General features: G+C 43.9%; 1 protein-coding gene and 1 pseudogene across 2 annotated transcripts in view; one reads left to right on the forward strand and one right to left on the reverse strand.

Annotated features, from left to right (window-relative positions):
• Positions 1-12280, forward strand: part of PDE8A (phosphodiesterase 8A) — a 156168-nt gene that overhangs the window by 122846 nt on the left and 21042 nt on the right. For both annotated transcript variants that reach the window (XR_010151795.1, XM_001163046.7), the window contains exons 12-17: positions 3281-3358; positions 7604-7674; positions 8100-8264; positions 9667-9715; positions 10211-10346; positions 11866-12064. Coding sequence is in view for 1 of the 2 variants with exons in the window: in XM_001163046.7 (XP_001163046.1) it covers positions 3281-3358; positions 7604-7674; positions 8100-8264; positions 9667-9715; positions 10211-10346; positions 11866-12064 (698 nt within the window). In the remaining variant the exon portion in view is untranslated. The remainder of the gene's footprint in view (positions 1-3280; positions 3359-7603; positions 7675-8099; positions 8265-9666; positions 9716-10210; positions 10347-11865; positions 12065-12280) is intronic.
• Positions 1-12280, reverse strand: part of LOC129137246 (MKI67 FHA domain-interacting nucleolar phosphoprotein-like) — a 93365-nt pseudogene that overhangs the window by 16528 nt on the left and 64557 nt on the right.

A 12280-nucleotide genomic window follows, 5' to 3' on the forward strand; every position in this document is an offset into this window, starting at 1 on the left:
TGGCAGGCCCGATACCTCAGGATGAGTATGTGTTTTCTGAGCACCCAGTAAGCATGAGGCCCTGGGCGCAGCACGCCTTCAGGAGCTGGTAGTCTCATTGGGATGTTAGCCTCGCACTTCATCTTCAACCTCTTGGTGTTCCCTGAGGAGAGCTTCTGAGAGCTGGGTGCTGGGGTGACAGGGTGGAGACGTGGTCCATCTCTACCCACTGGGCGAAAATTGCTAGAATCATCTATAACGTGCTACAGGGACTAGGGGAGCAGTGAGCTTAGCAGGGCTTTTGGGAACAAGAGGATCTTGTATTTACATAAAGTAACTTTGAAACAGTCAAGTAGAAATTAAAGCCTGGTTAGTCTCCCTCCACTTTTCACAGTGCGTCCTTCATACACCCTCTGCTGCTTGCTCCTCTCCAGCCACACTGCTCCATCTGCACAAGCAGTTTCCTCCTCCTGGAAATGCTGTCGTTCTCCTCCTCATCTTGGCTGCAGCTACAAGACTCCATCCATCTCCTTTCTGCCCCCACTCCCTTGAGAATCTGCCATTTCCCCTCCAGGCTCCTCCTGAACTTCAGAATTATTACTGTAACTCCTAGTTTACCCACCCTTTTCCCCACTGACCATCTCCTTTCGAGTTCATGGACTATACCTCATTCATTTTCACCTCCCTAATGCCTAGCTTAGGGCATCACACATGGTGGGTGAAGGTTTGTTGAGTGGAATAAAATAAGAATGAAGGAACAAATAATCATAAGTTCTCAGCCCAGGCTCATCAGGTGGCTATGTGGACATTACTCATCATGAAGCTCAGAGGAAGGAGACACATTTCCAGCTCCATGTGGTTGAGAAGAGGGGAAATTTGAAGGAATGAACACTTGGAGAGAGGGTGCAGTGTTGTGTCTCAGACAGAAGGAGCCGGTGTCAAGGCTGTTCCAGAGATGGAAGGCGGAGCAGTTGTGCTGATGCAGCACATTCATGGGAAACAGTGAGAGATGAAAGGCAGGCTGCTGCAGGCCATCCTTACCTGTCCTTGAATGCCAGGAAGTTCTTTATCTCTGAGACGCTGAAGGATTTTGAGTAGGGGAGCCACAGTGGCTGATTTAACAGAACTTTGATTTGTGCACAGGAAGGTGCAGGTTTTTGGTGAAGCAGATGTGTATTTATTGAGCTTCTATACACATATGCTTCTTCCAGCAGATGGTAGGCACAGTGCTGGTCACCTAGGAAAGACAGGAAAAACTGTCCCTGCCCTCAAGTCATTCATGTTAGCAAGGAAGGCAAGAAGGCAAGACAATAAAGCAGGCTGTTACCCAGCACTGTTGGGGTGGTGTGGAGAGACTTTAAGGGAAGATTTCCCAAAAGTTAGGATACCTGAACTGCATCTTCAAAGAAGATCAGAGGTAACTAGGCGAAGAAGGTGGCAGGGGAGAGGCACATTTCCAAGTAAGTGGTTTGTACCAAATCATAGAGGTTTGGGAGGCAAATTAACAAATCATAAATAGTTCAAGGTGGATAGAGATAGGAGGTGCAGACCTCATAGGACTCTGGGTGCCACACTGAGGAGTTTGAATCTTATCCTAAAGACAAGGATGAGCCATTGAAGTGTTTTGATTGAGAGATCTGGTTGGATTTTTGTTTTACAACGATCGCTTGGCTGCCTGCAGAGAATAAGTTGAAAGGGGTAAGGTTGGTGTTTTGGAACCAATCTGGGAGGCCATTAATCCAGGGAGGATGACAAATGTCTGAGCTTGGACAGGGATAGAGCAGGGGATAGACTGGAGGTGTTTAGGAGGTAGAATCCTTAGATTTGGCTGACCCAGTGGAAGGAGAGGGGAGGGGAGAAGTGATGGATGACTTCTGTCTACCTTATGGTACATGCTGTTCAGTGATCTGGGTTAAAGAGCAGATTTGGAGAATGATAAGGACTTCATGGTGGATAATGAATTCATTTGCAGTGCCTGAGGAGTGTCTAAGTGAGGTGGTAAATGGTAAGTTAAGATGTAAGTCTGGAGCTCAGGAGAGAGGCCTGGGGTAAGATGGCAACATAGGAATTAATTAAAAGTATAGGTAGAATGAGATCTCCCAAGGAGGTTTTGTTGACTGAGAAGGGCTAAGGATAGAACCTTTTGAAAAACCACCTTTGGAAACACCAGGGGTACTGAGGAAGAGGAAATCATGAAAGAAACTAGAAAGGAGTAGTAAGAAGTGGAAGGAAAACCAGGAGAGTGTGGACTCCGCAAACAGAAGTGTCCAGAAAGGGATCAGTTGTGTCTAGTACCACAATCAAGTCAGGTCAGGTAAGGATTGAGTTGTAGCCTTCAGATTTAGCAAAAAGGAGGTCGTTGGTGACCTTGACACATTCACTCTTTAGTGCCCACAGAGAAGAGGATTTAGTTTAATTGGGCAAAGAAGCAAAGAGCAGGTGAAGAGCCTTCTCGATGGTGCACAGGAAGTGCTAAGGGCCTGCATTCGGATCCTGTCCATGAGCAGGGAGAGAAGTTCCAAGTGAGGAAGCCAAGACAAGGCAGAGAAGCTACTCCATGGCTGTGGGAAGAGCTGAGCTCAGCGCCCACCCTGCTATGCACTCATTTGCAAAGCAGCTCTCAGTTTCCTTGTCTGTGAAATGGGGATGCATGGTACCCAGCAGGTGCACAGAGAAGGGGTCAGGAAGGTAAGTCAGAGTTGCCTTGTCAGTGATTGGTTTGGGGGTCAGGATTAGAGAAGAGTCAAAGACAGTCCCCGTTTGAAGCCTAGGAGAGTAGTGTGTCCTTCGTAGAGAAGAGGGGGTGAAAGGGAGGCAGATGAACTATCATTTGAAATATACCTCAAACAGTGTTCACCATACTACCCTAGGAAAGAGAAGAATGTTTTCTCTGGGATATTGTAGTCCTTATTTTGTAGAGAAAATAAAAGATTTTTTTTCTTTAGGGCAAGATGAGTGGGGATCAAAATTTTCCCATCATTTTATTTAATTATATAGAAATATAATAGGAGAAATTCTCCTGAGGTCATTTCTATCAGTTGTCACTTTATGTCTTGGGACTCTGTAATTACATAATCTGGAACTGTAAAGCCCTTGTTTATCTGTGCACCTGGTGGGACATTTTGAGAAACTCTACCCCCATAAAACTGGTTTCTCATAGTCTTCATCTCTGTACTGTGTTTACTTTTGTGGCATTTAAAACATTTAAAGTTGAGAGTTTTAAAAAAATTTTAGATTGGTAACCTTCCTTAATATGTTGTTTAAATATCTTTGAAGGGTGATTTATCATTTGTTTCTACAGATAATCAGACAGGCAAACATAAAGACAGGAGAAAAGGCTCACTAGACGTCAAAGCTGTTGCCTCCCGTGCAACTGAAGGTGAGTGACAAAGACAAGAGAAAAAAATGTGATCAAATCACTGTTGAACACATGGAGCCCTGCCCTGCCTTGCCCAGGCTCATCCTGTCTACCTCCAATTCTTGGGAGAGGAGGGAACCCTCTGGAAACTAGTGTTCCCTGTCTCCCTCTCTGTGGACTCCTGCCAATGGGCTCCATTCTGAGCCTTTTAATGGAATCAGAAAATAAAGAAAAGGAAGAAGATACATTTCCCATATATTCTATACTTGCTTTTCTAAACTGTAACAGCAGAAGATGTCAATTCATCTGCTATAATTGTTTGAATTTGGTAATTCTTAAAGATCTATCGTGGTTTGCAGTTTGCCATGGAAACTTTTAGAGAGAAGTGAGCTCGATTTTGGAATTGTGAAAGACCCTTATTCAGCAAATATTTAAGTTCTAATTGAAATATACTTTTTAAAAAGAATATGTAAGTGCATGGTCTGAATGACTTAGTTTTTGAAATGTAATCAACATTGTTTATACAGAGTGTGGAGGCAGGTATTGCTGCTAGCTGTATACATTCTTTGGCCCAAAAATGAATACAGAAGGATACAGAGCTGGTTGTACTGGTTCAAAAGACAAACTTTTCCAAGGTGATATCAGCTAAGATTATACAGTAGGGATCAAATGCCACCCTCTCATCCCTCACAGATTTGTTGTAAGGCCCAGATGACATGCTGTGTACTCCTTGCACTGGAAAGACCATACAGATTACACCCCTGCTTTGAGGGCAGGATTGGGGTGGTGCCAGTGAGGAAGCGGTATGGGGTTATGGGAAGACTGTAAGCTTTGGTGTCAGAATGACCTCAGTCCAAGTCCCAGCTTCATCTACTCTCTGTGTAGCCTTGAGGGTGGACTTCTGTGTTTCCATTGCCTTATCTGTAAAGTGGGGACAATTTGCTGTCTACAGAGGATTGTGTGAGGATTCAATGAGTGTGTATGGTGCCTGGTAAGTAAGGGTAGGGACTCAGTTAGTGTTAGCTGCCATCGTCATCTTCATTGTAGCTGTCGTGATTACAGTCCCAGACCCTCTGCAGTCCTGGAGCAGCACAGAGCAGGGCTGAGGTCCCTGCCCAGAACAGTCTTCACTCACCACATGCTAATGTTTGTTGATCCTTTGGATTCCTTGGTATATTTCTGTGTTTTAATAAACATCTTTTTCTTATAACTTTTTATGATTTTTGAGTTATAATTTATATACAATGAAATTCACTTGTTTCATTTCAGTGAGTTTTGACAATTCTGTATGCTCATGTAATCACCACCCAAAATAGATATAGAAAATCCACACACACAAACACATCATTAACCATGCAGAAGCAACCACTGATTGCTAGCACCGTAAATTAATTAGGCCTCTCCTTGTGCCTCATAGAATTGGAATCGTACAGTATGGCTTGTTTGTGTCGTGTCTAGCTTCTTGCACTTTCATGTTTTCGAGGTTCTTCCATGTTGTTAGGTATGTCATAGTTCCTTCCTGATTGCTCAGTAGTATTCCGTTATAGGAATATACCACAATTTGTGTACACATCTTCTTATTGTTTCCATTTTGAGGCTGCTAAGAATAAGAATGCCATGAACATTTTTATGCAGGTCATTTTTTGTGGATGTATATGCTCATCTCTCCCTAGAAGTGGGACTGCTAGGCCTTAGAGCAGCTGCAAATGGTGCTCTCCAGTTTTATTCTCCAATAATAGCTCCAACATATGGCACCATGTTATTCTCCTCACTCATCTGTGAGAGTTCCAGTTGTTCCATGTTTTCCCACACTTGGTAATACCAGAATTTAAAATGTTAGCCACTCCAGTGGTTTTAATTTTAATTTTCCTTATGACTGAAGTTGAGCACCTTTTTATTGGTCATTTGGATAATCCTCTTCTGAAGTGTCATTCAGGTCTTTTGCCCATTTTTATAATTGGGTTGTATATCCTGTTGGTTTGTAGGGATTCTGTATATTGTCTAGATATGGGTTATCTGTGTATCACAAATATATTTTTTTAGTCTGTTGTTTGCCTTCTCCCCTCTAAATCATATCTTTTGATTCTTAATCAAAGAGCAGAGGTTCTTAAGGAAATTTATTTTATCAGGTTTTCTATTATTACTTGTGCTTTTTATGTCCTATTTAAGAAATCGTTCTTTATCCCAAGATCGTGAAAATATTCTCCCTTGTTTTCTTCTAGGAGTTTTATTGTTTTATCTTTTGTTTTAGGTCTTTGATCCATTTTAAATTTTTATATCTGGTGAGGGTAGAGATCAAGGATGACTGCCCCTGACCCTGGGGAAATCCAACTGGTCTATCACCATATTGAATAAACATCTTTTGCAGTAGCACCATTATTATAAATCAGCTTACTACGAATATGTGATCTGTTCCTGGACTCTATTCTGTTCCACTGTTCTGTTTGTTTACGCTTGCACCAATATCACAATCAGTTACTTATATAGTAAGTGTTGATATCTGATACCTGGTAGTAGGTAGCTGTTCTTCTTCAGTGTCTTGGCCGTTCTAGGTCCTTTGCATTTCCATGTGACGCTTAGAATGAGCTTCTTAGTTTATACACACATCCTCCTGGGATTTGTTTTCAGAGTGCCTTAAATCTGTAGATCACTTCAGGGAAAATTGAAATCTCAATAATGGTGAGTCTTTCAAATCATGAACATGCTATGTCTCCATTTATTTAGGCTGTCTTTGTTTTCTCTCAGCAGTGTTTTACATTTTTGTTGTAGAAATCATACAAATCTTTAATTAGATTTATTCTTAGGTATTGATGGTTTTTTATGCTATTGTAGTGGTGTTACTTGTTTAAATTTCCAATTGCTTATTGTATATAGTTATAGAAATACAACTGATTTTTGTATATTGACTTTGTATATCTAGGAGCTTGGGTAAACTTACTCACTGTAAAAGAAGAGGAGTGCATTTATAGATTCTTCTGGGCTTTCTGTATACACAGTCATGACAATCTTTATACTTTTTTTCTTACCTTATTGCTCTGTTTGATTTTTTTCTAATTCCTTTATTTTTAATTGACAAGAATTATGTGTATTTATCATATATATGATGTTTTGACCTATCTGTACATTGTGAAATGACTAAATCAGGCTAATTAACATGTGTATTACCTCATACACTTTCATTTTTTTTGTGGTGAGAACACTTAAAATCTACCTTTAGCAATTTTCAAGAATACCTTGTTATTAATTGTAGTTACCATGTTGTACAATAGATCTCTGTTGTTTGTTACAAGCATATATCAATTATTTTTAAATGAAAACAAGTCCTTTTATGACAGTGATAAAATAGGAGTTTTTATTTTTGGTTTAATGACCTTGTTGGGTAAAATGGAAAGTTGGCAATCCTATAATCACCAAAATTTTAAGAAGTTTAGTTGGGCCCCCAAATTTAAAACATTTGAGACCCCCTGAATTGGTTAACTTTGGACGGTGTCTCTCCTTGGGCCTCAGTTTCTTCATTGGTAAAATGAGGTTGACACATCAGTCTCTGGGACAGCCCCTGGTCCTGTAACGTCTTTGGGAAGCAGCATTTAGCCTGATAGGATTGTTCGTGGAGATACCCAGGACTGGATGTTAACTTTTTTTCTGCCTATATTGCCCGGGCTTCTCCTCACCCCAAAGGAACCATATCTTGACAGGAACAACAGAAATTAACAAACTTTAGAGCCTAAGAATTGCTGCCTGCCTCATTGAAGATATTTACCTAATCAGTCTAGATTAAACATAACAGTGGGAAGCACCAGAGGGTACCTTGAAAAATTTAACCAGAAATTTGTGTATTTCAGTTATTGGTGAGTTGAATGTATTGCTCCTGCCATATATGAAACAAAGAGCATTGTGTGGCATTGTCTTCCAGAACATTTTTACTCCTAGAGAATGGCAAGCTAAGTAATTATAAAGGCTTATTGTCATAGACACAAAAAGAGGCTGTTTGACTTTGGCTTGCTAGATTGTTTCCTCTGTTTTCTCTCTGGCCTGTGACATCAGAAGTTCAGTCCATGGGGGCATATGTGCATTCTAGTGCCTAGAACTGAAGGAAACAGAATTGGTTATGCCAGAACCCCAGGCTTGTTAAGATGGGAAGGAAGCTCAGCAAACTCAGTTCTATCCTGCCCCTTCATCATGCAGCCGAGCACACTGAGCCCTCTGCTGTCAAGACAGGTGCCCAGGGTTGTGCACGCCCTGATTTGTGCATCCCTTTCTCCACAGTTTCCAGCCAGAGACGACACTCTTCCATGGCCCGGATACATTCCATGACAATTGAGGCGCCCATCACCAAGGTGAAGCAGTTTGTGGTCTGTCTCCATTGAGCACACATACTCCTTGTTCTCCCCAAGGATCATTTCCAATGAGAAGAAACAGGGACCCGCAGTAACGAGCATGCTGTCATAGTTGTGTGGTGCTAGTAGCCTCCTCTGAAGAGAGAGGATGTGTGACATGGGCATTTTAACTAGTCTTAAGTTAGTATTGAGTACTATGGCCAGACTGAGTCCTGTTGGGTTTTGTTTTGTTTTTGCTGTTATTTGTTTTTTAGAGATGTGCTCTCTCATTTCTGTTGCCCAGGCTAGTCTCAAACTCCTGGGCTCAAGGAATTCTCCCACCTCAGCCTCCTGAGTAGCTGGAATTACAGACACGCACCGCCATGCCTGGCTTTCCCACTGTTTTTAAGGTTATGAAACTCAAGTATTTTCTTTCCATAATGTAGGTAATCAATATTATCAATGCTGCCCAGGAAAGTAGTCCCATGCCTGTGACAGAAGCCCTAGACCGTGTGCTGGAAATTCTAAGAACCACTGAGTTATATTCACCACAGTTTGGTGCTAAAGATGATGATCCCCATGCCAATGACCTTGTTGGGGGCTTAATGTCTGTAAGTATATTTGACTAGACTCTTGGCTAGAGCCTGTCTGTTCTTGGTTGTTTTCTCAGAGGTTATTCACTTAAACAGATATTGAAGAGGCAGGCAGGGCTCTGTAGGGTTCAGTCAAGACCTAAACTCTCCTCCATTGCCTGGGTTCTGCTATTCTCTGGCCAAGCACCCACCTGCTGCCTGCCTCCTAGGGAGAGCTTAGCTTGGAGCAGAGCAGGGAGGAATGTAATCCTGACAGTCTGCTGAGCACCAGTTCTCCAGTGTTGCTTAGGGCTTCTACAGTAGTTTATCTAAATAAAGCTTGTTTAGTTGTATTAAAGATCTTCAAAACTGGGACAGTGTAGAACAGAAAGATTGTCTTTCTCCCGCCATATGTATTTAAAATGGTGCCAGGGGGTGCAACAGTTTGGCCTTCAAAGCATCCCACACACATTTAGATGACTGTAGGAAAGAGGGGTTTGGGAATCTTTCACTAGAAGGGGGCTTTGTGTCATAGACTCTTGAGGGGTCCTGGATGCCTCCTTCAGCATGTCTGGTGTAGAGCTCTCACAAGAGAGGGACAACTTTGTGCAGCACAGATTATTCCATTGCTCTCTGTCAGCTTTTGTCTTGGTCAGAAGCAAAATCCACCTCCCTCCCAATTCCTGCTTTCTGAAGTCACTGGATTTTATAAAAATAAGGTTCCAGGCAGAAATCTAGAAGGTAGAGTGTTTACAATGCTGATAATATCTCACTGTGGTCTTGCCTATTTGAGACAGGGTCTCCTCCAGACTGCAGGTAAGAGGTGAAAATCATGAGGGATGGGGGTAGGATAGTGTCCTGGAGGCGAGCAGATGAGAATAGCCACAGGACTGGAGAAAAGGGGCTGCTGAGAGTACGGGTTTGGGCCAGGTGGTCTGGAAGCAGTGGTGAGGAGCCCAGGAGAGTCAACTGTGGGGAATGAGGTCACTTATGAGGTGAGAGAGGAGCTAATGTTTCCAGGAAAGCCTCGTGTCCTCAGAGTGAGGAGGGTTGCACGAAAATGGAGGAGAAGGACTGAGGGCAGAGCACAGTTGTCCCCAAGAAACCAAATGGTCCTGGAGTGCAAGCAAGAATGCTGGGCTTAAAGACCACCCACCCCTCAAAAGATGCAGGCTCATCTCCCGGGTGTTGACCTTGCTCCTGAGTTTAGCTTCCAACAGGGCCAGGACCATCCTTCCCAGCATTAGCCTGTTGTGCTCTCCAGTAAGTGACTGAGGTCAGTGGTCGATCACAGGGGTGGACCTGCTGGGCCCAGGGCAGCCTTGAGTGCATTGGTGGAGAGGGCTGCCCTGAGTTGTCCTGTGGGAGGACCACCTGGAGTTTCCAGGAAGGAAAGAATAGTTGTGACTTTTCTTTTTCTTGTTTCCTTGATTTTTATCAGGATGGTTTGCGAAGACTATCAGGGAATGAATATGTTCTTTCAACAAAAAGTAAGTTTTTCCTTTTTAATTTCTTAGATCACTGTCTATAATACTGCAGTCTAGCTTAAGTGATGAAAATAATTTTTCACCTCATTAAGAAGTTTCTTGGTATGTCATAAAGCCTCAGAAACAAAGCAGCTGTCCCTGAGGCGGTACTGTCCTCCCTAAGAAACAGTTAATCCTGGCCGGGAGCGGTGGCTCACACCGCCGAGATGGGCAGATCACAAGGTCAGGAGTTCAAGACCAGCCTGGCCAACATGGCAAAATCCTGTCTCTACTGAAAATACAAAAAATTAGCCAGGCATGGTGGCAGGTGCCTGTAATCCCACTACTCAGGAGGCTGAGGCAGGAGAATCACTTGAACCCGGGAGGCGGAGGTTGCAGTGAGCTGAGACTGTACCACAACACTCCAGCCTGGGCAACAGAGTGAGATTCCGTCTCAAAAAAAAAAAAAAAGTTAATCCTTTAAAGCCTATTTGTTCTCCAAATTACATCACTTTACAGACACTCAAATGGTTTCAAGCAATATAATCACTCCCATCTCCCTTGATGATGTCCCACCACGGATAGCTCGGGCCATGGAAAATGAGGAATACTGGGACTTTGATATTTTTGAACTGGAGGCTGCCACCCACAATAGGTGAGTTCATGCAGAGCTCAGCAGCGGGAGAACTAGATTCCCAGGGCCTGTGTGAGGAGGCTACCTGAGGAGTATGGATTGTGCACAAGCCTGGTACCTGGTCAGGGTGGGGCCCTAAGGAAGGAGTAGCAGGGCACCAGGTGGCTCTGAGTCACCAGGGCCTGGGGGAGAGTCTGCTGGCCACAGTGATGGCACATTCATGGAAAGCATGCAACTGAGCCAGTGACTTCTCCAAGTAGCACAGGACTTTTTTCCGTGAAATAAAGGTATTTCTCCTGTAGGTGGTAATATGTTAAGATTGCTGTAAGAGATCTGCTCAGAGCCTAGAACCAAAATTTATTAGAAACACATACACATGTGATAAGAGCTGCTCCCAGCTTTTGGTTGTTGTGTTGGTGATAGGCATAGGGACACCCAAAGCCCCAGTCATCCTCATCTGGGTGTGATCACAGAGAGAGGGAGCAGGAATGGGGTTTTGCCTTGAGTTTTTTCCCTTGCGGGAGAAGAGCTGTTAACCAAAGGTGGTAGTTGGCTGGGCACACAAGAAAGGGAGGTCCACAGAGCTGATTCCAGCCAGGACTGCCCACTAGGGTGTCTAGGCAGAGGTGTGCTCGGTTGGGCCATGGGATGGCCCCTCAGGTCTCATCTCAGTCTGGGTGACCTGTCCCCAAGATAACTCCCTGACTTTTTCAGGCTCCCCTTGAGTTAACCTTCTGATACGTTCTACTTCCCTATCTCCCAGCACAGCCAAGGAGAGTTGAAAAGAATACTCCCTGGGCACATGAGTCTTTGAGCATCTGGTTTACATGCTAGTGACATTACATCCATGTGAACTGGGCTAAGGCAGGTGAGTTTAAGTCCTGTGATCACTTCTGGATACTGCCTCAACACAGCCAGTTTCTTGGCCTTCACAGGCAAGGGCCAGATGCTGGGTCAAGGTGATTTCTCGAGTAAGAACCTAACTTGGTGGCCAGCTGGACACCTCAGGGGAAATCCCCTCATACTTTTAACACCCACCTCCAGAAAGGTGGGTGTTGAGAAAATTCCATTGCATACGGCAGTGTCTGGCTTATATGACATTTTCAGGAAATGTTTTCTCATAGGCAGGATGTCTGGCCAATGGCATCGGTCCAGCAAGTCCAAAGGAGAGGATAGTGTTCAAGGTGGTACAAGCTTAGCCTGGAGAAAGGGTTATTTTGAGGAACCCACTAGTGCAAGTAGGAAGCTGAACCTGGAAGGACAGAATGAGCAAACTCCCCCCAACAAATCGGGAGCCCCAACGAGGCTGAAGTCAGAGCTGCTGTGGACAGCCAGCTCTCACCCGTGCATCATGGTCCCCTGAGGGCAAGAAGTGGAACCAGTTGGTTGGCCCCACCAGAGAGAGGCCAGCACAGCCCAAGCAATCTCCACTTTGCTGCCCTGCACTCTCTGAAATTTGGCTTGGAACCAATTCAGGCCTTAAACACTTGGCCTGTTTGTTTGCTTTGTTCTAATATTGTGGGGTTTTTTCTGTCTATAGGCCTTTGATTTATCTTGGTCTCAAAATGTTTGCACGCTTTGGAATCTGTGAATTCTTACACTGCTCCGAGTCAACGCTAAGATCATGGTTACAAATTATCGAAGCCAATTATCATTCCTCCAATCCCTACCACAATTCTACACATTCTGCTGATGTGCTTCATGCCACTGCCTATTTTCTCTCCAAGGAGAGGATAAAGGTGAGCTGTTGTTTACATGCCACATTTAATGGGCAGGAGCAGTGGGGAGAGTCTAGTGCTTCTGCCTCCACTAAGATACATAGCATGACTGCTCACGTGTGCAGCCTGGCACAGGAAGGGCAAGGTCATACAAGGAATCAGGCAGGAGGCCACACTAGCTTTGGGAAATTGATGTGTTAATTCATGACATAATCCCAGCCATTCCATGAGGGTACA

This window comes from Pan troglodytes, chromosome 16 (genome assembly GCF_028858775.2).
Source record: "Pan troglodytes isolate AG18354 chromosome 16, NHGRI_mPanTro3-v2.0_pri, whole genome shotgun sequence".
NCBI lineage: Eukaryota > Metazoa > Chordata > Mammalia > Primates > Hominidae > Pan > Pan troglodytes.